Genomic DNA, 23,129 nt, shown 5'->3' on the forward strand with positions numbered 1-23,129 from the left:
CTGTCCAATCAATTGCTAAAGCTATACGGCAATATGCCACTAATTTCAGGGAATCCCCGTTATAAAAGAAAAAAGAAAAAGGAAAATCAGGTCGATCCAATAACTAAGTTGCTTAACCGTATCTATCAAGTCATCAGCACCTCATGAAGTCAATGGGGTCATGACTCAAAGAGCGTATATCCAGCAATCCCATGGTGAGTGATGGCAGTGATAATCCGATTGCATTTTGAACAACAGACAGCCGGGACTACCAGAACCCATCTCAGCATAGAAAATATCAATTCTACCCTGCTAGGGAACTACAAAAAGTAAAAATGTTGCATTTTCTTCTGTTTTTTTTTTTTTTTTGTATCCACCTATGTATTATTATATTAGCAGAACTCCGTGACTTCAATTCAACTCCAAATTCTTTGTCATTTATCTGTATATTATATTTTGCTCGGACTTTAATTTTTTTAATCAAGTTTTCTTCAATATGACATTGCCCATTCGCTCATGGCATTCAAAGGGTTGGCATCAAATAAGTTATAATCCGTATATTCGTATATAGCCTGAATATTTTCCGTATTTTACTGAGAAATAATCGAATATTGATTTTTCCATTTGACATTGGACTCATTTAAACGCTATTTCTTAGAAGAGCGTGTGTTGAAGATAAGATCAAAGATGGGTTCTTCTTCTTCTTCTCCTTCTTTGGCAGCTTTTGCCGTTATTGTTCTGGCTTTGGTTTTGAGTTCTGCAGTGTTGTGTAATGGAGGCAAAACCAGCGTCTATGTCAGGAACGTGGAGAAAACTGTCGATATGCCTCTTGACAGCGATGTCTTTGGACTCCCGTCTGGCTACAATGCACCCCAACAGGTGCTTTCTTGGTCTCTTCTGTTTTTATGAGCCATAGAAGATTCTGAAACCAATCTTCTTTTTTTTTTTTTTTCCTTTTCTTCTTTCTATTTCTTGGTTTGGTCTTTCCTTGTTTACTCGGTGATTGAAACTAGAAAAAGAGGAACTTTGGTTTTTGCATTTGTGCATATGCATTTTTGGCATCTCATATTTTCAAGGGCTTATATTATATTAACCTAAATTTGACTTTATTTGGATGTTTTTTCATGTGGTTGTCCTGAATTCAAGGTTCATATAACACAAGGAGATCATGTCGGAAAAGCTGTGATTGTTTCATGGGTGACTGACGATGAACCCGGTTCCAGTACGGTGCTTTACTGGAGTGAGAACAGCAAGCAAAAGAAGATGGCAGAGGGAAAAGTCAAAACCTACAAGTTCTACAATTACACCTCTGGTTACATTCATCACTGTACCATCAGAAACCTGGAGGTAAAGTTGAATTCTTTGTACTATCTACTTGTTTCATAGCATTTACTACGTTCACAATTCCCCTGTTACTATTCTGTTTTATGCCTATAAGGCTATACTCTATACTCCTTGGCTTCTGGATTATAGTACTGAGCATTATAAATTCTTAACGAGTGCTATCAACCTGATACTTAGATTTTAATTCTGAGCCTCTTTATTTGCTTATTGAATCTTTGTACAGTATAACACCAAATATTACTACATGGTTGGTGTTGGTCATACTATGCGAAAATTCTGGTTTACAACTCCTCCTGAAGTTGGTCCTGACGTCCCATACACATTTGGTCTCATTGGTAAGTGAAAGCTTGCTAACTTTTTTAATTTGGTAGTCTATCATTTCTATAAGTATTCCACTCCCTCCATCATTTCTCATTGTTCGGAGGTAGCTGATTAGAATTTTGAAGTCTAACTAAGATGTAAACATTACATTAATTAGAGTTGTTACATATTTGATTTTACAAAAGGCATTAGCAAGACTTTTTTTGAACTTGCTGGTCTATCATTCCGCCATGCTATTATTTGATCTTCAAGATAATGCAATAGTTATGGCAAATTTCTAGTTTACGTTGCTGCTCTTTATGTGGATGTATTATCTTTTAGTAATATACTATTGCTTATGTTTAAATGTGCTTATAAGAATTGGAAATCATTATGCAGGGGATCTAGGGCAGACTTTTGATTCAAATAGTACACTCACTCATTATGAACAAAATCCAAGGAAAGGTCAAACAGTATTGTTTGTTGGGGATCTTTCCTATGCGGATAACTATCCCAATCATGATAATGTAAGATGGGATACATGGGCAAGGTTTGTTGAGAGAAGTGTTGCATATCAACCATGGATATGGACCGCAGGAAATCATGAAATTGATTTTGCCCCTGAAATTGTAAGCATTCATTCTTTTTCTATTGTGATTAACTTGTTAATGCTATGAACTTTTCTTCTCTTGAATCCGCCTTTGTAGATTAATGGGCAGCCAATATCTATCCTCTACCTCCTTTATGTGGTTGCCAATTCCGAAGGGGACATAGGAGTTGTAAGAAACATATTGAAGCTCACCAGTCTCTGGGCTAACATACTAAAAAAGCAGTGCTGATGCTTTTTTTCGTTTTGATTTTTAACCATGGTTGTCTGATTTGTGTTATCTTTATTTTCTTACTACTTTGTACTCGAACTCTCAAAGATTGCTGGCAGAGTAAATTGGTAACAGCATAATTATGGTTCTATTACAGGGTGAAACAAAGCCTTTTAAGCCTTACACTCATCGTTATCATGTTCCTTATCGTGCATCAAAAAGCACTGCTCCCTTTTGGTACTCAATAAAGAGAGCGTCAGCATACATTATAGTCTTGTCTTCGTATTCAGCATATGGTAAAGAACAAAGATTGTTCACAATACATAATTTTGGACTCGAATGGTGTAGCGGAGATGTGTGCTGATTATCTGGTAACTATCTATAATTTTTCCACAGGTATGTACACTCCTCAGTACCAATGGCTAAAAGGCGAGCTACCAAAAGTTAACAGGAGTGAAACACCATGGCTAATTGTTCTTATGCATTCCCCATGGTATAATAGCTACAACTACCATTACATGGAAGGAGAAACCATGAGAGTAATGTATGAGCCATGGTTCGTGCAGTACAAAGTTGATGTTGTATTTGCCGGTCATGTCCATGCCTATGAACGATCTGTAAGTTCTTTTTCTATGTTACTTAGGGTCTTCCGTGTGGGTTTTGATCGTGTGTGTGTGCTAGTAGCTGCCTCTAGATTATAGAATCAGAAGTTTCTACTAAATTTGAGTTGTAATTACATCATTCTTGGCTTTTAAAGTGTTTAAAAATCTATTGAAGGCTAGAAACTCTTTTAAAATGAAAGAGTAATACGCACAGATTCTAAGATTGAAGATGTCATTTTCTCTTTCTAAATGATGAGGAGAAACCAAGAATTAGATTATACACTTGAAAGAGCCTATTCATGTAGAATTACTCTAATGGAAAGAGTTTGTTCTGAAGTTGATTGATACTGATTTATATATATTACAGGAACGTGTATCCAACATTGCATACAATATTGTAAACGGTATTTGCACACCTGTGAAGAATCAATCTGCACCTGTATACATCACTATTGGTGATGGAGGGAATATCGAAGGCTTAGCAACCAAGTAAAGATTGTTCTTATATTATATCGATCTTCTCTTGTATTACGATTTCAGGCTTGCTAGAGATGCTTAAATGTTAATTTCGTTTTGTATTTGTAGCATGACCGAGCCACAGCCAGTGTATTCAGCATATCGTGAAGCCAGTTTTGGTCATGCCATTTTCGATATCAAGAACCGGACACATGCTTATTACAGTTGGCACCGCAACCATGATGGATATGCCGTTGAAGCTGATTCAATGTGGTTTTTCAACAGATTCTGGCATCCAGTTGATGAGTCTGCAACCTCTCAATGATGATAACAATGACAAGCTCTTTTCCATTTTACAATTTTCTTCTGCCCTTTTCTTCAAAAAATAAAATACAGAATTACAAGCAATAAAAATTTCCAACTTTATCTTCACCTTTTCCCCTTTTATTGAATTTATGTGTATTCTTGATTGTATAGTGTGGATGGAGTAAACTCCTCCTTGACTGAATTTTTGTTGTGAGGAATACACTGTTATTCCTAAAGCTGAAAAATGGAAATGTTGAAATGCTTGGTGAAGTCCCTTTTTATTTTTTTCAATTACTCTTAGTTGAAGAGGAAACCAAAAAACCTGGGCCGGGTCGGGCCTATAGCATGGGTCAAGCCCAATTACATATAGTACGGGTCAAAGAATCAGCGATCTGAGGCCTGCTCAGAAAACGCCAGAAAAGAAAAAGGATTTATTTTTCTACTGACTGCATACAAAAGTTGAACTATGTTTCTTTCGGCATGACACAAAGGCAACGATGATGATTTCCTTAATTATTTTTATGATTTTAAGTTGAATAATTTAAAGTACAACCGACGAAAGATAGGAGCGAAAGTAGGTAGTTATTTATGGGGGATAAAATAGTAAAAGGCTAAATTTGTTTCTTTCTCGGTTCCCTTTGAGATCCAACTCCATTTTCCAAAGCGTAGTTTTCAACTTTCCAGTTTCAACCGAACATCCCAAGCGCCAAAGGTCTTTGTTATTCTGCAGACAAATTTACATGCACTCGTTATCCCAAACTTAAACCCAAGCTACTTCCTGATCGTCAACCGCTTTCTCCGATCCACGTGGCGCGTTGATTTTCCGGTGAACGGTCTTTGATGAAGCGGCGATAGCAAGTATAATGCAATGGCGGAAGGTACAATCACGAACGACAGCTCCAAGGGAGACGGAGCCACCGCAATTCAAAATAACAACGATTGTATCAATAGCACCGATAATGGCACCAATAAAATCACTATAAAGAAAGCGAATGTGAAGGATCCGGAAATTTTTAGTTGCTTGCTTCAACCGGCGACTTCCGATTCCGATCGCGATTACATCGGCATTCGCCGATTTCTTCTTGCTCGCAAAGCCGAGTCCGGTTTTCATCGCCGACTTGTAAGCTCTATTTTTGTGTCAATTCGGTTTTGTTTATTTGTACGTTTTAATTGTGGATCTGTGTGTTGGTTGTTTCAGAGCATGGTTTTGAGCTAATTTTAGGGCAATTATGGGGCGAGTTTTAAAATTCAATTAATTTTGTATTTAAACGCAAGCTTTTAACTTTCAGTTCATTGTTTTTGGTTAGATTTTTGGCTTACTTCCCTGATTATTTGTGAAGGATTGGAGATGTAATGAAAAAGGTTATGTGGCGTACCGAAATTACATTCGTAGGCCAAGAAACTGGGAAAATTTGCAAATACCAAGCCACTCGAGTACTCCTGGAAACAGGTACTAAAATTTGTTCTAAACTTTGGCCTTTTTTCTTTTCATTTATTTATTTATTTACTTCGCTAATTGAGGCTATCAATTGCAGGTACATTAGTTAGATTGAATGTGTAGTAGTGGCTAGGGTTAAAGATGTTTATGAACAACCAACTGCTAATTTTTGAGTGCTGTTTTAAAATATGCTTTTATACGATTCTGACATCAGGGTAATTTACTGGTTGATGCATCAGTGGGCGATGGATTTCTACTCCAAGTCCACTCTCGCATTTGTTTAAGGTGGAAAGCTGGAATTCTAGCAGCAGGGTATGTACAACTTTTATTATTGGAATTTGTGTTCTCAATTAGTGGTTATATTCTTAATTTGCATCATGTATTGCTGCCTGAAATCAGCGGATGGTTCTTTTGTTATTTTTCTGATCACTTTAAGATAACTCATTCATCATGGTCTTGATGATGAAAATGAAAGAACAGAAGGTCTTAGTTTTCTTATCAATTATAAAGGAACTTCTTGCATGTCAAGAGCTTGAGACTTATTTGTTTTGATGTTGCAATTATTATAAGACTTAAACCTTGATTTAAGCAGGCCTTTAAAGAATTGAAAAGAGCTGCATGATTTTCCATCCTTGCAGGATCTACGAAGTGGCACTCTGGCTTCAAATCACAGAACAAGTTTCAGTTCTAGCATAAGTGATAGTGATCGCCCACGTCGACAAGGAGTTGAGCCTGCATATTCTTTTGTTGGAATGCATTGCATCTTTGACCAGTGCAAAGCAGCTGGTATTTTATTTTTTAAAATCTTTAAAGCAATCTAGACTTTTTTCTTCTTTGTCATACTAATTTGAGCGGTGAATTTCAATCTTCTAAAACGAAGCTATATGATTGGTCTTATATGCAGTTACAGTTTTGAAGTTTGGGCACATGAGTTCTGATCTACTTGCATATGGGGCATCAGATGGGACTTTGACAGTTTGCACTGTCTCTGAGACACCTTCAGTTATGAAGCAACTAAAAGGGCATTCAAAAGATGTCACAGGTTGGATTAACTGGTATTGTTTCTGTAGTCTTTCCTATAACTTAGTCTAAAGTATTTGTGGCCATGCTTATCTGCTCATTTCTTTCATATCATGAGATGATGGTCACGTTCATGTGTAATGTACTTGGTCCATTCCAGTTTATATATATATATATATATAGAGAGAGAGAGAGAGAGAGAGTTTTTGTGGAATTGGACTAGGTCAGCTAGGTAGCCCCTTTTACTCCATATCATGAAAGATCTTTAACTGTTTAAACTGAATGGATGAGATACTGGGATGCCTTGTGATGCTGTTATCGAAGGTCTGCACAGTAGAATAACTAGATTGCTGTTCAGAAGTTGATGTGAGAGTGAGAGCAAAATGTGGCTTGGTAGGAATAAGTCACTAAGCAATAAACCAAGTTGGAATACCTTTTGATCTTATTTTTCAAAAAAATAATTTGGGACAGAGCGGGTTCAGAACTGCAGGCCATTTTGTCTACTTAAAAGGAAAAGGCAAATGCTTATCAAAAAAAAAAAAAAAGGAAAACGCAGATATGCTTCTCACCAATGGTTTTCATATATGTGTATTTAGTAGGAACCTTTTTTCTCATAAAAGGGAAAAATGGGTCTCAGACGTATATCCTTGAAGCATCCATCATATAATTCCTGAGATGGCACTTAATGGCTTCTTGTGAAAATGATCCACTCAATCTAAGCTTTAAACCATTAGTATTAGGTATATGTATCCCTCTTGGGATAACAGTATCTCAGAGTTGAGTTTTATTTTGATAACTATTATTCTGGAAGATTTGTATCTATTGTTTATTAATCATGTTTCTGATATTCTACTGCATTATCAGATTTTGACTTCTCATCAAACAATCAATATATTGCATCATCATCAATGGATAAAACTGTGCGAGTATGGGAGTTATCAAAAGGCCTTTGCATTCGTGTAATATATGGAGTCTCTTCACAAATGTGTATTCGCTTTCATCCTGTAAGTATATATCAGCATTTATAATTTCATTCACTTTCTAACCATGGAAAATTTTTTATGTTTCTTCTACATTTGCTCGTTATCTGCTATAGTCTGGAAATATATTTCTTTGCAACCTCTCTGTCTCTTTCTCTCTAACTATAATGCATATCTTGGAAAAGTTCTGCAGATATACAGGTGTATGTATGTTTTGTTTGAGTTAATTGGTAGCTAAAATGTTTCTTCTCTCTTCTTTTCTTGGCTGCAGGTAAATAACAACTTTCTTTCAGTTGGTAATGCAAATAAAGAGATCACTGTAAGTGCTCCACGCCTTTGCTTGAGAAAATTAAAAGACAAGTATCATTTTTTATATTTGCATCACAGCTTCTGGGCTGCTTAAATCAGAGCTGAGTTTTTGTTTGTTGTATAATTAGATTAAAGGAATAACAGGAAAGTACCAGTTGAACACAGATTATTCATGAGCTTCGTGGTCTCTTATATTGTTGCAAATACATTCCCTTATTAATCTTAGCATATTCTTGGTCCAAGTTGTTAGTCCAGACTTTGTTCTGTTATGCAATTTTGGTTTAAGGTGCACACTATGGGGAGATAATTTACTATTTGATCTAGATACAGTAAAACAGGTGTCCGGAGTTGGACATCCATGCATGCACACAGTACAGACACTTCTAATTTAGGCAAGGGCTTGTACCATGACTTGAATCAATTGCGAGTGATGCTGGGGCTATTATTGGCATGTGCAAAAACTTGCTAAACACAGGCTATTTTAGCTAATGTGGTGTTAACCACAGTGTGACAAATAATCTGTTGATTATATCAAGCCATACTTACTGAGCAATTAGTTTGGTTGATGTTAATGCTAATTTGTATAGTTTATAATCACTAGACTCTATACAAGTTATCAAATGTGCTTTCATTGTCACTGTAAATTGTTTTCTGAATTTTGGTGGTTGGCTCAAATAAGAAAAGCCTCTGCTTGTTTAAGAATCTGAAATGTGATAGCTGGTCGGCCCACTTCCAAAATTTTAAGTCTTCATTCACTTCTTAAATATGTGTGCATGTGTGTTTGTTTGAATTTTCTTAGTTTTCATATTTATGTTGTCAGAAATTAGGATTCTAAGGTTCAGTTGATTGATCACTGTGTCAAGAACTGCCTATTAGTCTCTCATTCATACAACCCTGTCATTTGATTGGTAGCACCTTTTTTTCTGTACACCAGGTGTTCAATTTCAGTACTGGAAGGATTATTAAGAAATCAGTCTTTGACAGTGAGGTTACCTCAATGGACCATGATCATGCTGGTCAGCTCATTTTCTGTGGAGATGCACAGGTCTCTCTCTTATCTGAGTAATCAAATAAATTTGGTATAGTTTCTTGTACAGTTTCTAATGGGATAAGATTTGCAGGGATGCATATACACTGTGAGTATGGACTCCCACACAGGTGCATTATCCCGTTCTCATCGTTATAGAAGTAGCAGCAAGCAGAAATGTCCAGTCACAACGGTGCAGTACCGAAGTTTTTCCTTACTGGCCGGGGGCCCTGTGTTGCTGACATGTACTCAAGATGGAAGTCTTTCTTTCTTTAGGTTTGTTCAGTACAGCATTGGTTCTACGGCTAGTCTTTATTTTGATTTTCTTGAGTAACTGATAGATGGTATGTCCACATTGCAGTGTTGCTTTGGAAATACAAGGTTATCTAACCCTGCGCTGCTCACTCAAATTAAGCCCACGAATACACAGCATTCGAGCATCCTTCTGCCCTCTGCTTTCCCTTGATAAGGGAGAATATATAGGTTTACATCAAACTTAATTTCGACATACGTCAAACAATTTTTGCAGAAAACCTTACATTCTGCCCAAGAGACTATCAGTAGTTATTTATCTTGACTGACACTGATTTTTTGTGCTGTGAAGTTGCTGGGAGTGAGGATTCAAATGTTTACTTCTATGATTTAACTCGGCCAAGGCATACCTGTGTAAATAAGCTACAGGTTCTACTCTCTTTCCTACTTGTGTATATACTTTTAACTTCTTTGCTAATCTACTGTTAACGCATGAAATTCGTGTATGCAGGGTCATCGTTTTCCAGTTATAGGAGTAGCTTGGAATCACGGGGAGAACTTGTTGGCTTCGTCGGACCTTTATGGAGTAGTTATAGTATGGAAGAGAGCAAAAACAAGTTAAACGTCAATACATACAGCGATAAAAGATAAAAGTTTTAAAGGAAATCAGCTTTGTTTGCTCAGTTGCATCATTCTTTTGTTGAAGTGGCGCATCCTTGGAAGCATCTTGAATGATTGTATTCCATCCTTCATTGTCTACGGTTGATGAGGAAACCAAGTGATCATTTGTTTGACTCAAATTTTGTATTCATGATATATATTTTTCTTTATCTCATTGTAGTATTTGAGGAAATTTGTGGAAAGAAGAAAGTAAAAAAAGATAGCCCAATCAGGTTTGAGTTAGGTTAGTTGCTTGTTTGTGTAACTCATGCCATTGAACCAAAAATTGTAGAATACATTGTTGTTATGAATTCATTCCTTAATTTGTCTGTGATTGATTTTAATGCGGGCAAGTAGTCAATTATTCATTTCATCGTCTTAATTAAAGCAAGAGCGTCTGATTTGATTGGGAAATTGCTTTGTTGAATCACCGTGGTTCATCCGGTGGACATGGGTTATGCAGACGTCTTAACATTTGGGCAGAGGATCCTAGGGAAGTACTTGAGGCTGTCATGGTTAACGTGCAGGTGCAACCTTAGCATTAGAATAAACCAAACCATGGTCAGGTTAGACGAGACCAAACATCGAGGACACTGTCTGTACTGTTGATGTGACTCACACGAAATTCACGTTGTCGTTTGGGATTGATGGCGTCCATTATTAACCAATAGAGTACGGCAGTACAGGACTTACACTTTCATCAAATCGGTGTGGTTGAACAATAATAATGACGTCCTCTCGTCCTTCCCAATGTGATCACTGCGTCACGGGTAAAAGTTCTTGGTTGTTTCTTACTATAGCCTTAGGTTTTTGGCAGCTAACAAACAAATCCGTTGTAGTCTAGTTGGTTAGGATACTCGGCTCTCACCCGAGAGACCCGGGTTCAAGTCCCGGCAACGGAAAATTCATTTTTTCCCTAACCTAATTGGAGGAGCACTTGCCTTTTCAATCACCGTTCAGCGAGATCTGCTACTTAACTGGCCACCAAGGGAAGCCAGACCAATTGAGCAGCATTTGATAAGTGTAGAGTGGGAACCATTCCGTATGAGCATAATGAGAATTACACCGCCAAACTTTGCAAAGGTTATCCATAAGGTCAGTCATTTTGCTAAGTTTTGAGAAATAGACAATACCAGGAATCTGTTGCTCTTTTATATGTTAAAAACAGTTTGATTATACACAACCCTAATTTGTAAACGAGAGAGAGAGAGAGAGGAGAAACCTACATCGTGATATTACATACAACCAAACATATTGTTGACTTCACTGACTGACCCTCAAACCATATAAACAGGACATAGGTTTTCAAACCAGTTACTGTCAACCATCATCGACTCACAAGGCTACAGATTTTGATGCAGATATATTTGCCTCTGGTTTGCTTGAAGCCTACGCAAGGTTAAAAACGAGAACAACTCCAGCCCTCTTGACTAAAACACTAGGTTTATTTACTTTTTGTCACCTCCGTCGTCGTTTTGTATCCACCTGAAAGACCATGTTAATGTTACCGTTATAACAAGTGCATAATTCAGAATATGGTAACTATAAGCACTCTGAGAAGCCTCTATCTACTTTCATTAAAGAAGATGACTCATTACAGTATGAGCTCCATACTCATGCAGAGATAACCTAACACAGAACAACGTAAACCCAGTGAGCATACCCAATTGTACACTATTTTTTTATCACTACTACACTCTTTATGCATACGTGCAACATGAAACTCAACAAACACTAACTTACGCTTCCTCTATTGAATTAAAAATGACTCAAACATTCTCCTAAGAGATAAGTACATAGTCGATATTCTAACTCCTTAGCATGAACATTGTGGACTCTCACTTACACATCAAGTCATCACTCTATATATCTCAATATCTGTGACTGTTATCACTCTACGGCTCTGATATATTCTCAACTCAGAAATTGAAGCCACAAAAACAGGCATATACATACAAGATAAAGCATGCCAAATGAACAACTGAATTGGAGATTTTAGGAATAGCAAAGTCAGACCATAGCTCGGGAATTATGAGCAACACCAAGTTTTGAAGGTTCTTCTGCCTCCTTCTGGTAAGAAGGTGGATTTTAATGTAAGCATTCCTGTTATGCATCAATGCAACATGGACTGATGATCAATTAAGAAGAACATACCGATTTGACCAACATTAATCCTGAAGGCCAAATGTACGTGGATAGGTGAATAATTATATATTTGGCTGGGATCTAATAATTCTGCTTAATATGTGGATAAAATAAATGGCATTTCAATGCCACCTTGATATCCATCAGACATGCATGTTACCTTGAGTCCAGGCAAGATATAAAGTACATGCTGAATTGAAGGACAAGAAAGCAGGAATACCTTTGTATCTGAGTGTCTGGAAGTGGCATGGGAGTTCTGCAACTTCTTCTGACCTTCAGATGAACAACTTTCACAAAAGAAGTGGTCAAGTCGTTTAGCCTCCTCTGCTGTCATTTCTATACAAGCAGGATGAAACCTGAATCAAAAGTAGTATGCTGAATATGGCAACAGTTTTCAGTGCATACTCTATAAATTCAATGCATTTTATTCATAGAATTCATGGATTAAACAAAGAACGGAACCTTCGAAAATGTACATGAAAGTAAATCAGACCAAGAATAGTATTTCTGAGTCTGGCACCTAAAAACCCAGAACACTAACTAGGATCAACCTTCAATCACAAACCTCAACCTAAGAAGCTACGCAAGGTAAAAATGTAGCAAAAATCTGTGTTTACGGCGTGCTTCTCATCCATTTGAGACTTCACTCCATGTTAATATTTTTGTATTTCACAGAAACCATTCAGACTCTGAATACTGCTTAAATTTTAAACAATGTGTATTACTTCATAACAATACAGAAAATTACAACATCAATACAATACAGAATTCATAAAGCTTAGTGAGTAATTCTCCAAATTTTCTACTAATCCAATCCAAGTTTTCAATTTAAAATCTACCAACTCAATGCTGATAATTCTTGATTTTCTACATCCATGAGCTATATATGTAAGCAGTGTATCTAACCAAAGACCATATCAAAACAATTTATATCAACCCAATCAACTTTGCAGGGCATGTAAAGGCTAAAGGTCTATATACCAGTAGGACCACCCCCCCCCCCCCCCCCCCCCCCCCCCCCTCTTCCTTATTTNAACCACCCCCCCCCCCCCCCCCCCTCTTTCCCTGCACATTCTCAAAGGGATACACAAAGTCAAACTTATGGTACACCATCTTTGACATAACATAAGCTTCTCACAAAATATCGTGTGGCCCTGCTCTTCATGTCCAGCAAAGGACAACAAAAGCTTTAATTGCATCAAAATTGTACAATTGGCTTCCATATAGGCCTACAAGGAGTTATAGCTATTGTCTTAAAAGAAAAAGATAATTAAACCCTAGCCATGCTAACATAAAACCAACTGAACAAAATGATGTTTTGTTTCCACAGCAGACAAGGGGAGTAAGGGAGGCAGAAGCAAATGAAATTTCATCATTCCACTACAGGGCCAAACTTTAGAACTTCTTTACCAATTTTTGCTCCTATCTCAAGTGGCAGCTATAATAATACCATTCTTATCTTTCTCAAAAAGGACATGCTGATTAATAACAGCTAAAACTATAGCCTATCCACTACCCTAGTAAATTACTTTTATGTCCTTGAATAGATGCATATAAGAACTGATTTATTACAAGCTTAAAAAAGATTTTTGAGAAAAATAGAACAATTATAGCTAGAAAAGCATTTTGGAGAACTCTTCTTGCATACTTTGAACAGCCTCATACAAAATATTCATCCACAATACTTGACAAATAAGATGTGAAAAAAGGCTCAACTGAAATAGCTATCTCCCCAAGCATCCAACTTACCAGTCACTGCAACCTTCGCACTGAACCATTAAGTCATCAGGATTGTAAGGCATCTCACATTTGCAATAACTGCCAGTTTAAAATAACAAACTAAATAAAGTCAGATAAGTTTTAAATTAGAATAATCTAAAATCTGAAGTGGCAAAAAACTCCAACTCTTATTAATAGTTTACTTGCTCTAACCAATTCCTTCCAATAAGTTTGTCATTTTGATCAATAAAATTTCGATAATTTAAGTAGGAAGTCACATGTAAATACACCGAGAAATGATGTACTAAGCTACGAAACCATATAAAAATTTAAATTTACGAAACCTTATTTATCTAATGCACGACTATGAGCAAAATCTAATTACATTTTTCCCGAACATATATTGATCAAGGTATTAAGCTATGAACCAAGTAAAAATTTCGACCTAAATACCCAAAAGGCACAATTTTAAGAAATTAAAATATCATTGTTGCAGAACATAAATGACTCAATAATCAAGCATAAAAAATTTAATATCTTCTTTTCTAATATTCAAGTCAATGTGTAATCAACTTATATTGACTACCATAATCTTAGTCAAGCGGTTAAGTAATCGAAACATCATTAGAAAAAAACTAACCAAAAAAGAACTGCCCGTTAGGCTACAAATCTATAAAATTTGAAAAAAAAATTAATAAAAAAGGGAAAACACTATCCACTCAGAAGTAAGAACATATATAACAACAAAAAATTAAAGAAAAAATATATCGACAAAAAAGGAACGTACACGGCGACGCGATCGGGATTGAAAGCACCGGTGGAGGAATTATACTCAAAACGACAGAAGAAGTCGTCGTTTCCAACGGCGTCAAGCTTGGTATAGCTCTTGAAACTATGGACCGTACACTTTCCTTCGATGGTATCAGCGCTTTGCACATCGTAATGATCAGACAAGAAAACCTCTTTAGATCCATGGAACTGTCTCCTCCCTCCGATCGACTCCTCCGGCCTATAGTACCACCTCACGTGCACCTTCACGTTTCCCCCTCGTGCGTCCGCCTCGATCCGCTCGATTCTCGCCACGTACGACGGCTTTGATTGATCCGCTGGTCGCATCAACACGCAATCTCCAGCTGCCAATCACCACAACTTTTAGAAAAACCTTAACTACTACAAAATTTTCTCCCTTCTTTTTTCTTTTAAAAAAAAAATCTTTTTGCTCCCATCCTTTAGTTCTTTTTTCTTTTGGCTTACCTTTAATTGTTTTGTTGATGTGTTTGACTGTATAAGAATCTAGAGTTCGCCTTGGGGCTTTGGCTTTGGCCATGGAAGAAAAGAAAGGGCAAATAAAAGGGTAAGCAAATGTTCAGAGAAATACAATACACAGGCATGCACAAGGACAAGAGAGAGATTGTGGACTGACAAAAAAGAAATTTTAAAAAATTAATTTATTTTAAAATTCTCTTAAACCTTTTTTTTTTTCCTGTTTTGCTTCATTTATATTTTGGCGGGGAGTTGAGTTCCGGTGTTTTCCGGAGGTTATGGTGAAGTTATGTGTGGGGGTTTAATCAGCGCTGATCTGAGTTTGAAGAGGGGATAAGATCGGAATTGGGGGGGAAGTTGGGGGGTTCCATGGGCGTAGAAAAGGAAGGATACGTGAGGATACACGTCAGAGGGTGATTGGATTGGTTACAAGATTTTCAAGCTTGGAGGAAGCGTGCGGGAGCGGTGACGGTTCACGTTATAGGGAGCTGAGAGTTGGGATTCGATGCAACAAGGATTACTTTACAAAACTTTAGGTGCTGCCCACGTCAAGCGTTTCGAGAAAATAATTGTTTATGATGCTGCCACGCGAGCTTTCTTGGAAGCTTGCTGTCTCTAAATGTTGCCACATAATTATCTTTTTCAGCTATTGAAACTTATCCATTAGATATGGTGCCATTTGGTTTCCAGTCTAATCTCTTTTTTCCCCTTAAAAAATTATGTTATGAAAAAGTATATTAATAAAAATATTTATATTTTATACATTATTAGTTCATAAATTCTATATAATATCAAATAAATCAAATATTAACATATTGTTAATGAACAAATTTAAAAAAATTTTAAAATATTTATTTAGAAAGATTTTAAATTTTTATTTTGATATATTTTAAAAGTAAGTGATAGTGTACAGATAATATATGCATACCTAAACAATTATAATAGCTCAAATATAAAATTTATTAAAATTGATTATACAAAAATATTTTTTTAATAATAAAATTCAGTTTGTTGAAATTTGTTGGAAAAAGGGATGATGGGAAATGTCTAAATTGAAGCGTAGAAATGAGCACAGAGAATAAATGGCATAAAGGTCAGGTCGGGAAGAGAGGGGGGAGAAAATCTAACGGATGTGGTTGAAGTGATTATCGTAACTTATGTCGGCGTATCAGGTGGGGTAGGAATGTTGACTTTCTGCAACATGGGAAAATTTGTTTTGACTCCATCAGCAAACTGTTCATTGTCGGATCAGGAATCTTTTTGTACAAACCGAACCGTTGGATGTTCAGGAACCAGTTCGGTTCGTAACAAAAGCCAAATTACGCATAGTTTCTATTTTTTTTTCCAAAAATTAATTTATTCAATACGGAATTTATGTGAAAGGGGATGATGGGATCTTCGTATATAAAAATTAATAAGATGTTTTATTAAATGTAAACGTGGTAGAACGTAATGATAGGAGTAAATGAATTTTAATTTCAAACAAATGAACGGATGGGCACAGCCAACAAAGTCAAGTCACGTATTTCTGGAAATAATTGAAAAATAAATCAAAGTGAAATTCTTGGACACGTCAACTTTTAAATGAAAACTGAAAAGTTTGCCGATTTAGGAATAAACACCCTAATTATCAAGTTGATTAATTTATATGTATAGGAGTTTATTTTGAAAGAAAAATTACTCTTTTCGTCCCGTAATTAATGTTTAAATTAATTTTTTTAAAGATATGGATAAAGTAATTGCTAAATATGGTGAAATTTAATTTCATCGAATATTTAAAATAATTAAAATTTTGATTAAAAGAAATCGAATTAAAATAAATATTTATGAGACGAAGGAAATAACTTAATGAAATCCTTTTAGAAGGTAAGACTAATCGAAACTGTTTCTTATTCTTGGGCTGCTCCCAACTCTTGTAGTCATTGCTGGATTTTCAGATCAGTATGCAGGCAATCTTGATCAGGGGTTGACGCAGAGAAACGAAATTAATGCAATCTCAATAATCAATAGAGGAGCAGATTGAATATGAATGATAGTAAAACAGAAGCTTATAGATGGAAAATGGAATTTCCTTGGGTGAATCATACCTCATGAGCTAGGGTTCAAAGGAAGGCTGTACCAACTTCGTTCATCAGGGAAAAAGTGGGCCATAACCTTGGCTGTCCTTGAATTCTAACCTCACCTTCAAGGCAATTCTTAGGTAGAAAGTAATGGGAGATCCCCCAAAAGATGCCCATCAACACAGGCGGAAAAGAAAAGCCTGGAAAAGAGTCGGAAGGTTAGCCACCATGAATTCCATCTGTAGTTTTCAGCCCCCACAAGAATACAATTTGGAAGCCTAAACCCATCTACTATGCTGTCTATGGTAGTACAAAAGGCCAAGGTCCTACTTGTATTAAATTCCGTAGTGATGGTGGGCATGCCATCATCCTTCTTTTCTCTTCCTTTCTTCCCTTTAGGGATGCTTATAGGCACTTTAATTGAGAAGCTACCTAATGTTTGAACTTAGTTATTTGTCACCGATCTCTTTACAAGTGAAATCTTTGATGCATCCCCTCCAATTTCTTCAAAAACCACCAATAAATTTTGTGTTGACTTCAACCAGGACCTGGGAACATGGTACCTGAAAACATGACACGTTGGGAAGAAAGTTAAACTAGTGTTCAATGTTTTCATTCATGAATATTAATTCTTGGGGAGCTTGTACCATTGCTGAGTTGGATTGCCGCAACCAAAATGGCATTTGGTTTGACGAAATGAACCGACATAGCTGCATTCACTGCAATTACCATTAGCTGAAGCAGTCCAGTATCGGCCTATGCTCTGTCCATTGATCCATACTTGACCTTTTCCCATGCTGCCCATGTCCAAAGCTAAGGGATCATCTCCTTCCGGAGCATCAAAAAAGGCCTGAAAGTTGAAATCGTAGTTCTTTTTTATTCCATAATCTGTAAGGGTTTAGTTAAGCTACCTTCTCAAGGACAGATATATATTGCTTTATTTCATTTCCCATACCTTGTACCATGTTAGTGGATGTTGTTTCTGAGCTGCCAAGGATCCTTGGATCCAATCAACTGATGGGATAGAATTTGGTGAACCTAGATTATTGACTTCTCCCTTAAGGCCAACCTGTAAATGGGAAACTATCATGAGGAAGAAAGTCACTGGGAAACCATGAAAGCACAGAAGAGAAATTGGTCAACCTTGTATGACCATTTCTGCCAGGTTAAGTCCCTTTGTCCCTCATCTAGCCCATGCAGAACAACTGGTCCTAGGACTCCTGTGTCCCATGTCTCAAAATGCGGACCAATATTCTTCAACACCACAAAAGTTGAAGATGAAATCAGCAAAACAATTTCAATAGAAAGAAAAGGGATTTTAATGCTTAAAACCTCAGCATAATTGTTAGATCTTTGAATTATTTGTCTCCCGCCCAAAACTTTGTTGTCTTTTAATACTGTGCTAGCACATGCCTGGTTCAATATAACTTTGGTCTTTTTCTTGTGTCATATGATTCCAAAACTCTTTTCATATTGTCAGAATTAGTCTATGATTGAAATGGAATTTGGAGAACCAACCGGCAAGCCGACCGCTATACTGAGAATTGAAATCTTGTTCATTCCAGGGTGCAGGTTTATATTCTCTGTAAAAGTAAACCTCCTGTTTTGCCGAGTTCCAAAGGCTGATCCTGTAAATTTTGAGCAGTAGAAAAGCTTCTCAATAACTTAACCCAAAGGCATTAGCTCAGGAATGAGAAACTGAATAATGTACCTGAAAGCTGTCCATTTATAAAAACACGCATGCCATGCCCTGCTGATTGCACGCTGAGGGTGGGAAGTTTACCTCGATGAAGAAATGATTCGGCTGAATTTATATGGACACTGGAAAAATCACCGAATGAGTAATTGGAAATATTTGGTTGTGTTTGAGATATCAATTTAATTTCAGCTGAGATACATTCTGTCTAATCTTACCTGGTTGTGTACCAGAGATAATCACTGGTATCTCTCGTGATGTTTAATTGTTCCAAGAGACCATTGGCTGTCATTGGTGACTCATCCTCCACTGAATATACATCTTCAGTGAACGTCTCCCATGATTGCAACTTCACATTTGTCGGCAGCATTTGCACTTGCGATGTTTTAATTCGAACCTGGAAAGAGATATGGTATCTGGTTTTATCATCTCATCACAATAAATGAACTGAAAACAAATTACCAATTAAGAATGTAGACTAACCAAGATAGAAACAAGACTATTGTCCAATCACTTACTTTGGCAGTGTTGAACGCAACATTTTGGCAATCTGGAAGGATGCTGATGGACCAACGGGGTAGGTCATAGTGCATATTATTAAAAGCCACCCTTGCATCTGACCGTGTATTATAGTTGGAGAGAAATGCAGCACAGCCGCCTGACTTGGAAGTGAAAACATGTGCCTGAGAATAGTTACCATTGAGTTGATTTTCTTGGTAAGACTTTAACAAGTACGTTTATTCAAGAAGCAGAGATTCTAGACTGAACGTCCGGGCACCTGCTCGTAGCTTCCCAAAGCTATGACGTTAGGATCAGCAGTAACCAAAGCTTTTTCACACGACTTAATGGCCTTATGGAGTTCCTTTAGATGATCATACTTAGGTTGCCTGATCAAGCCTGTCAAATTAACATACACCAGCAGTCACATGTCAAAAAGCCACATGAGTTTTGAGTTTAGCTCGAGCAGTAAGATTGAAATGAGATTTAAATAAAAGTATTCGAATTGTAAACATGTCAAAATGGGACTGCTGTCCGATAAGAACTCTTACCATATTCATCAATTGGAGCATCATAGTCATAACTGGTAGTAATGAAAGGACCTCCAGCAGTTCTTCCAAAGTTGGTTCCACCCTGGTACTGCAGAAAAGAAAAGGCAAATAAGCTTAGCTTATACTGCAGGAATGTTCCTTCCAATAGTAAAAGAAAATGACAGCTTTAAATGCTTCGTACAACTTTAATTAACCTTTGTCAGATGCAAAGTTCATTATTTTCCTTATAGATAATTTCAGGGAATCAAGAAAAGGATAAAGGGGAAATTGCTTTTCTCCTCCTCTCCTTAGTATGGCACATGCGAGTCAGTTTCTACATTTTAACTGAAATGTATCATGAATGTTAATCCAATAATGTGTTGCAACTTTCCAATATCATCAACTATGTGGGAAATCAAAGTTGTTTAACAGACCATGTAGTAATTGACAAAGGAGCCACCCTTTTGAATGAATCTGGCAACGGCCAATGCTAAATCCTCAACCGGCCTGAGGTAATTTGGGCCACCAAAGTCTGAAAACCTACATAAAGAGACGGACCATTTGTAAGCTTATGGAGAAAATACAGAACTGAGGAAGCCCATTTTGCTTGATGATGGGTGCGAAGTTTACCAGCCAGTCCATGCCTCAGTCCATAATGTAGGTTTGTAAGGCTTGTTTGGAGAGAAATAGTCACAATAAAAACCATTGCACGTATTTATCTGTCACCAGGATTGAAAAAAGACACCAGAAAAAGTTTCTCATAATCTAAGGCTAATATGAAGCTTCTGAATACAACATCAATGGCTGATTCAATTTATTTATATCAAAAATGGTTGCGGGGGGAATTTGAGACAAGTAGTACTGTTTTGCTTACCACAGGATCTGGGGCATCATATTCCTTACACATAACCCATGGAACCCCAGTGTCCAGCCCAACAGCCATGTTCGCAGCCCATTTAACATAAGCTTGACCAGCAGATCCAAATGACTTGCTTTCAGGTTCATATTCATTTTCAATCTGCAAACAAACAGAACATATTGCAAATTGGAAGCAAAATGGATATGTCTCATTTCATGGTTTGCAGAACTTCAGCATATTAGAACTCAAAGCCATGCCCATACCTGGGAGAGGATGATAGGGCCACCTTGAGACTCAAACAAGTATTCATCCTTCATCATTTGGACGATTTTTTGGGTGAACTTTTGCATTGCTTGCTGAAACATCAATATTGGCAAGATGGTAGGCATGTCCAAAACTTGTAAAATATGTGCCAATAAAAATTAGTACTGAAATGGACCACACGAAGGTTTGCATTGCTTTTATCTGTGTTTTTTCTTTGTCATTTCTACTCTACATAAGACACCTCCTTACCTTGAACGGCTCATTATCTGTTCTGAAGCTAATTCCAGGAACATACTTCAACCAAACAGGAAAGCCCCTGAGGAAAGAGACAAAAAACATCAATGAGATATAAATACATAAAGGTTGTCTACACGATGGAAGGAATGCTCATTACCCAAAATTCCATTCTCCACAAATATAAGGCCCAATGCGAAGATTCACGTATAGCCCAGCTTTTTTGACCAATTTGATGAACCGAACCAAATCATATCTCCCTTCAAAATTATACTAACACCCCAAAAAGAAAACTGGAACTCCATAAGAGAAAAAAAACAGGAAAACCGTAACAGATGAAACAAAGGAGAAAGAAAGAAACTTTGAGTGAAGCAAAATACATTGCCTGGAGAAGGTTCATGGAGGTTCCAAAACACGTAGGTGTCAATAGCATCCAAACCACCATCTTTAGCTTTCTGTATAAGACCTTCCCACATCTGCATTACATTCACATCGTTTCATCATCTAAACTTGTGACAAAAGTTGGCTACAAGATCAATGATTTGTCAAGAAAATGTGGGATGAGATTGAAAATGTGAGGAAACAATGTACCTGAGGGGTGCTTCTGGGATAATGTATAGACCCAGAAAGGAGAATTCTCCTTTGCCCATCAATGATAAGAGCCTTTCTGTCATAGCTAACACTGCACTGAGTCACTTTAACACTTAGAAACACCATTGCAATGCACAGGAAAAACTGGGAAGCTGAGGTGGCTCCCATTTTCTCCAGCAGAGAAAGCAAAGAAGAGAGAGTGATTTGAGAGGGTGAGCAGAAAATCAGAAATGTTGACAATGAGGTGAAGTGTGAGAAAAGAAAGAATGTGACACGGAGGAAGAGTTTGTTATATATACTTGGTTACTATGCCACTTAACAACAGAATCCATTTTTGTCTTAAACCATTTTACTGGAAAGAAAATCAGGTGAAAACTATCGTACAGGGAATCAAAAGATTGAGTTCAGAATTCTTTGGTTCTTTCCATCCCACTATAATTTCTTCCAACTTTTTACTACCAATAATGTATATGTCGAAAAAGAGTAGTATATAGCTGGCTCACGGGGGGCAACATTGACAAAAAGGAAGAAAAAAGAAGCATTCATGACTCATACGGAGTCGATGTTCTAACTTCTACACAAAACTTTTGTGCACAAGATTGATGTTTTTCTTTCTTTTGTTTCCCCCTTTGGGATTACAACACCAACAAGAAGGGGATTAAACGTGTTAGTTGTGGAATTTGTCATTGTTTCATGATCTCAATTCAGCTATTACCATTATTTTCCAATAATTCCATGTCCCTTCTGTGGTTTGAGAAGTCAACATTCTGGTACTAATGCTGTCAAATCTTTTCTAATCTTTTTCCAGTTCCTCCATTGAAATCAAGTCCGTATAAGTAACAAACATAAATTTCCATTCATCACCTTAAATATGAAGCAAGGAATGATTACACGAGTCACTCGTTTCTCATAAATTTCTTTTCATAGGAGTTTATCTCAGCCTAGTAGCACCAGCGTGTGCCTTAAGAAACTCTTTCTTTTTACAATTTCATCTCTTCTGATTAATCAATAGATCACTAATGAAGTCAAAAGAACATGTTAAAAGAAAATGAGTAATTGACAGAAAATGGGCATTTAGAGCTAATTTTGCCGCTTTTTTGAAACAGCAGAGTCATGGGTGACCCACATCAATTTGCCCCATGTGAGTGCCAATACTGCAGCCTTCTTGACCTGTAAGGAGCTATACATATGGCTTCCATTCCACCATGTCCAGGCACGTGTCGATTTGCCATCTGTGACATTTTTTCAAGCCCTAATAAATGACATGAAGAAGAAATATATCAACTAAACCATTTCAACGAAAGCTATCATAAATAATGTATGATCACCAGCTTTTAGGTACATGATCACATCAATTTTTGTGTATTTTAATGGCAAAAGTGTCCGTTCGTGAAGCATATATGTATATTAAGTTCAAACCATGGTTGTGATTGACACAAGGCAAGTATAATTCTCACCTTCCATAGACATTTAAAACCTCCCCTCATCATGAATGGCCGCTTTACTTTTTTGAGCTAAATGTAGGGAAGGAAATAAAAGAGGGTATAATTAACTAACTTAATTAATATTGTTGAGTAAGTTATAAGATACCAGAGAATTTTGCGCCAGTGAAAGGAGAAAGAAAAGAATATATACAAGTCACTTTCAATCATTCATTGTGAATGGGGAAATAATCATGGAATTATGAAAGGTGATGAATGGAACCATCGGCCATGCATTTCCATGATATCAATCACCCCATCCAATAAACCAAACTGTGGTTGTGTTGTTGACTTTTAG

The 23,129-nt window shown here is 36.9% G+C and overlaps 4 protein-coding genes and 1 non-coding gene across 7 annotated transcripts; 3 read left to right on the forward strand and 2 right to left on the reverse strand.

Annotated features, from left to right (window-relative positions):
- On the forward strand, positions 360 to 4,079 carry LOC18607720 (purple acid phosphatase). The gene is made up of 8 exons (XM_007042016.2): positions 360 to 858; positions 1,126 to 1,326; positions 1,547 to 1,658; positions 2,023 to 2,252; positions 2,599 to 2,737; positions 2,838 to 3,058; positions 3,411 to 3,532; positions 3,629 to 4,079. Exons 1-8 carry the CDS (start codon positions 667 to 669, stop codon positions 3,822 to 3,824), a joined length of 1,413 nt encoding a protein of 470 aa, XP_007042078.2. The 5' UTR covers positions 360 to 666; the 3' UTR covers positions 3,825 to 4,079.
- On the forward strand, positions 4,421 to 9,835 carry LOC18607721 (WD repeat-containing protein 13). Its single transcript, XM_007042017.2, has 12 exons — positions 4,421 to 4,925; positions 5,146 to 5,255; positions 5,483 to 5,555; positions 5,882 to 6,029; positions 6,148 to 6,285; positions 7,128 to 7,267; positions 7,515 to 7,562; positions 8,487 to 8,597; positions 8,674 to 8,855; positions 8,941 to 9,062; positions 9,184 to 9,260; positions 9,343 to 9,835. Exons 1-12 carry the CDS (start codon positions 4,674 to 4,676, stop codon positions 9,451 to 9,453), a joined length of 1,512 nt encoding a protein of 503 aa, XP_007042079.2. The 5' UTR covers positions 4,421 to 4,673; the 3' UTR covers positions 9,454 to 9,835.
- Positions 10,321 to 10,393, forward strand: TRNAE-CUC. The gene has a single exon. It is a non-coding gene; the product is annotated as a tRNA-Glu (tRNA).
- On the reverse strand, positions 10,615 to 15,042 carry LOC18607722 (chromatin remodeling protein SHL). Of its 2 annotated transcripts, XM_018115376.1 has the most exons (6): positions 14,829 to 15,042; positions 14,610 to 14,676; positions 14,143 to 14,488; positions 13,386 to 13,454; positions 11,857 to 11,992; positions 10,615 to 10,976 (listed from the first exon to the last, which is right to left on the reverse strand). In XM_018115376.1, exons 1-6 carry the CDS (start codon positions 14,850 to 14,852, stop codon positions 10,950 to 10,952), a joined length of 669 nt encoding a protein of 222 aa, XP_017970865.1. In that variant the 5' UTR covers positions 14,853 to 15,042; the 3' UTR covers positions 10,615 to 10,949. The 2 variants fall into 2 exon arrangements, with proteins under 2 accessions (XP_017970865.1, XP_007042081.1); XM_007042019.2 differs by having other exon boundaries at positions 14,610 to 15,038.
- LOC18607723 (beta-galactosidase 3) lies at positions 16,619 to 21,836 on the reverse strand. 2 transcript variants are annotated; one of them, XM_018115375.1, is made up of 18 exons: positions 21,351 to 21,836; positions 21,140 to 21,235; positions 20,920 to 21,032; positions 20,775 to 20,841; positions 20,525 to 20,617; positions 20,277 to 20,420; positions 20,033 to 20,121; positions 19,837 to 19,942; positions 19,424 to 19,511; positions 19,153 to 19,271; positions 18,893 to 19,057; positions 18,593 to 18,771; positions 18,390 to 18,499; positions 18,197 to 18,306; positions 17,822 to 17,932; positions 17,634 to 17,747; positions 17,345 to 17,528; positions 16,619 to 17,241 (listed from the first exon to the last, which is right to left on the reverse strand). In XM_018115375.1, exons 1-18 carry the CDS (start codon positions 21,516 to 21,518, stop codon positions 17,216 to 17,218), a joined length of 2,082 nt encoding a protein of 693 aa, XP_017970864.1. In that variant the 5' UTR covers positions 21,519 to 21,836; the 3' UTR covers positions 16,619 to 17,215. The 2 variants fall into 2 exon arrangements, with proteins under 2 accessions (XP_017970864.1, XP_007042083.1); XM_007042021.2 differs by having other exon boundaries at positions 17,326 to 17,528; positions 21,351 to 21,827.

Source organism: Theobroma cacao, chromosome 2 (genome assembly GCF_000208745.1).
Source record: "Theobroma cacao cultivar B97-61/B2 chromosome 2, Criollo_cocoa_genome_V2, whole genome shotgun sequence".
Lineage (NCBI taxonomy): Eukaryota > Viridiplantae > Streptophyta > Magnoliopsida > Malvales > Malvaceae > Theobroma > Theobroma cacao.

Excerpts from the sequence above, each read along its gene's own strand:
- LOC18607721 (XM_007042017.2), top strand. The coding sequence starts at position 4,674 with ATGGCGGAAGGTACAATCACGAACGACAGCTCCAAGGGAGACGGAGCC. Across the intron at positions 7,268-7,514 it reads TGTGTATTCGCTTTCATCCT|GTAAATAACAACTTTCTTTC; the intron begins GTAAGTATATAT and ends TCTTGGCTGCAG. Across the intron at positions 9,261-9,342 it reads CCTGTGTAAATAAGCTACAG|GGTCATCGTTTTCCAGTTAT; the intron begins GTTCTACTCTCT and ends TCGTGTATGCAG.
- LOC18607723 (XM_007042021.2), bottom strand. The coding sequence starts at position 21,518 with ATGGGAGCCACCTCAGCTTCCCAGTTTTTCCTGTGCATTGCAATGGTG. Across the intron at positions 21,236-21,350 it reads ATCCCAGAAGCACCCCTCAG|ATGTGGGAAGGTCTTATACA; the intron begins GTACATTGTTTC and ends AATGTAATGCAG. Across the intron at positions 17,529-17,633 it reads ATCCACTAACATGGTACAAG|GCCTTTTTTGATGCTCCGGA; the intron begins GTATGGGAAATG and ends TTCAACTTTCAG.
- LOC18607720 (XM_007042016.2), top strand. The coding sequence starts at position 667 with ATGGGTTCTTCTTCTTCTTCTCCTTCTTTGGCAGCTTTTGCCGTTATT. Across the intron at positions 2,253-2,598 it reads TTGATTTTGCCCCTGAAATT|GGTGAAACAAAGCCTTTTAA; the intron begins GTAAGCATTCAT and ends GTTCTATTACAG. Across the intron at positions 3,533-3,628 it reads ATCGAAGGCTTAGCAACCAA|CATGACCGAGCCACAGCCAG; the intron begins GTAAAGATTGTT and ends TTGTATTTGTAG.
- LOC18607722 (XM_018115376.1), bottom strand. The coding sequence starts at position 14,852 with ATGAAGCAAAACAGGAAAAAAAAA. Across the intron at positions 14,489-14,609 it reads CATCAACAAAACAATTAAAG|CTGGAGATTGCGTGTTGATG; the intron begins GTAAGCCAAAAG and ends GGTGATTGGCAG. Across the intron at positions 13,455-14,142 it reads AATCCCGATCGCGTCGCCGT|TTATTGCAAATGTGAGATGC; the intron begins GTACGTTCCTTT and ends TTAAACTGGCAG.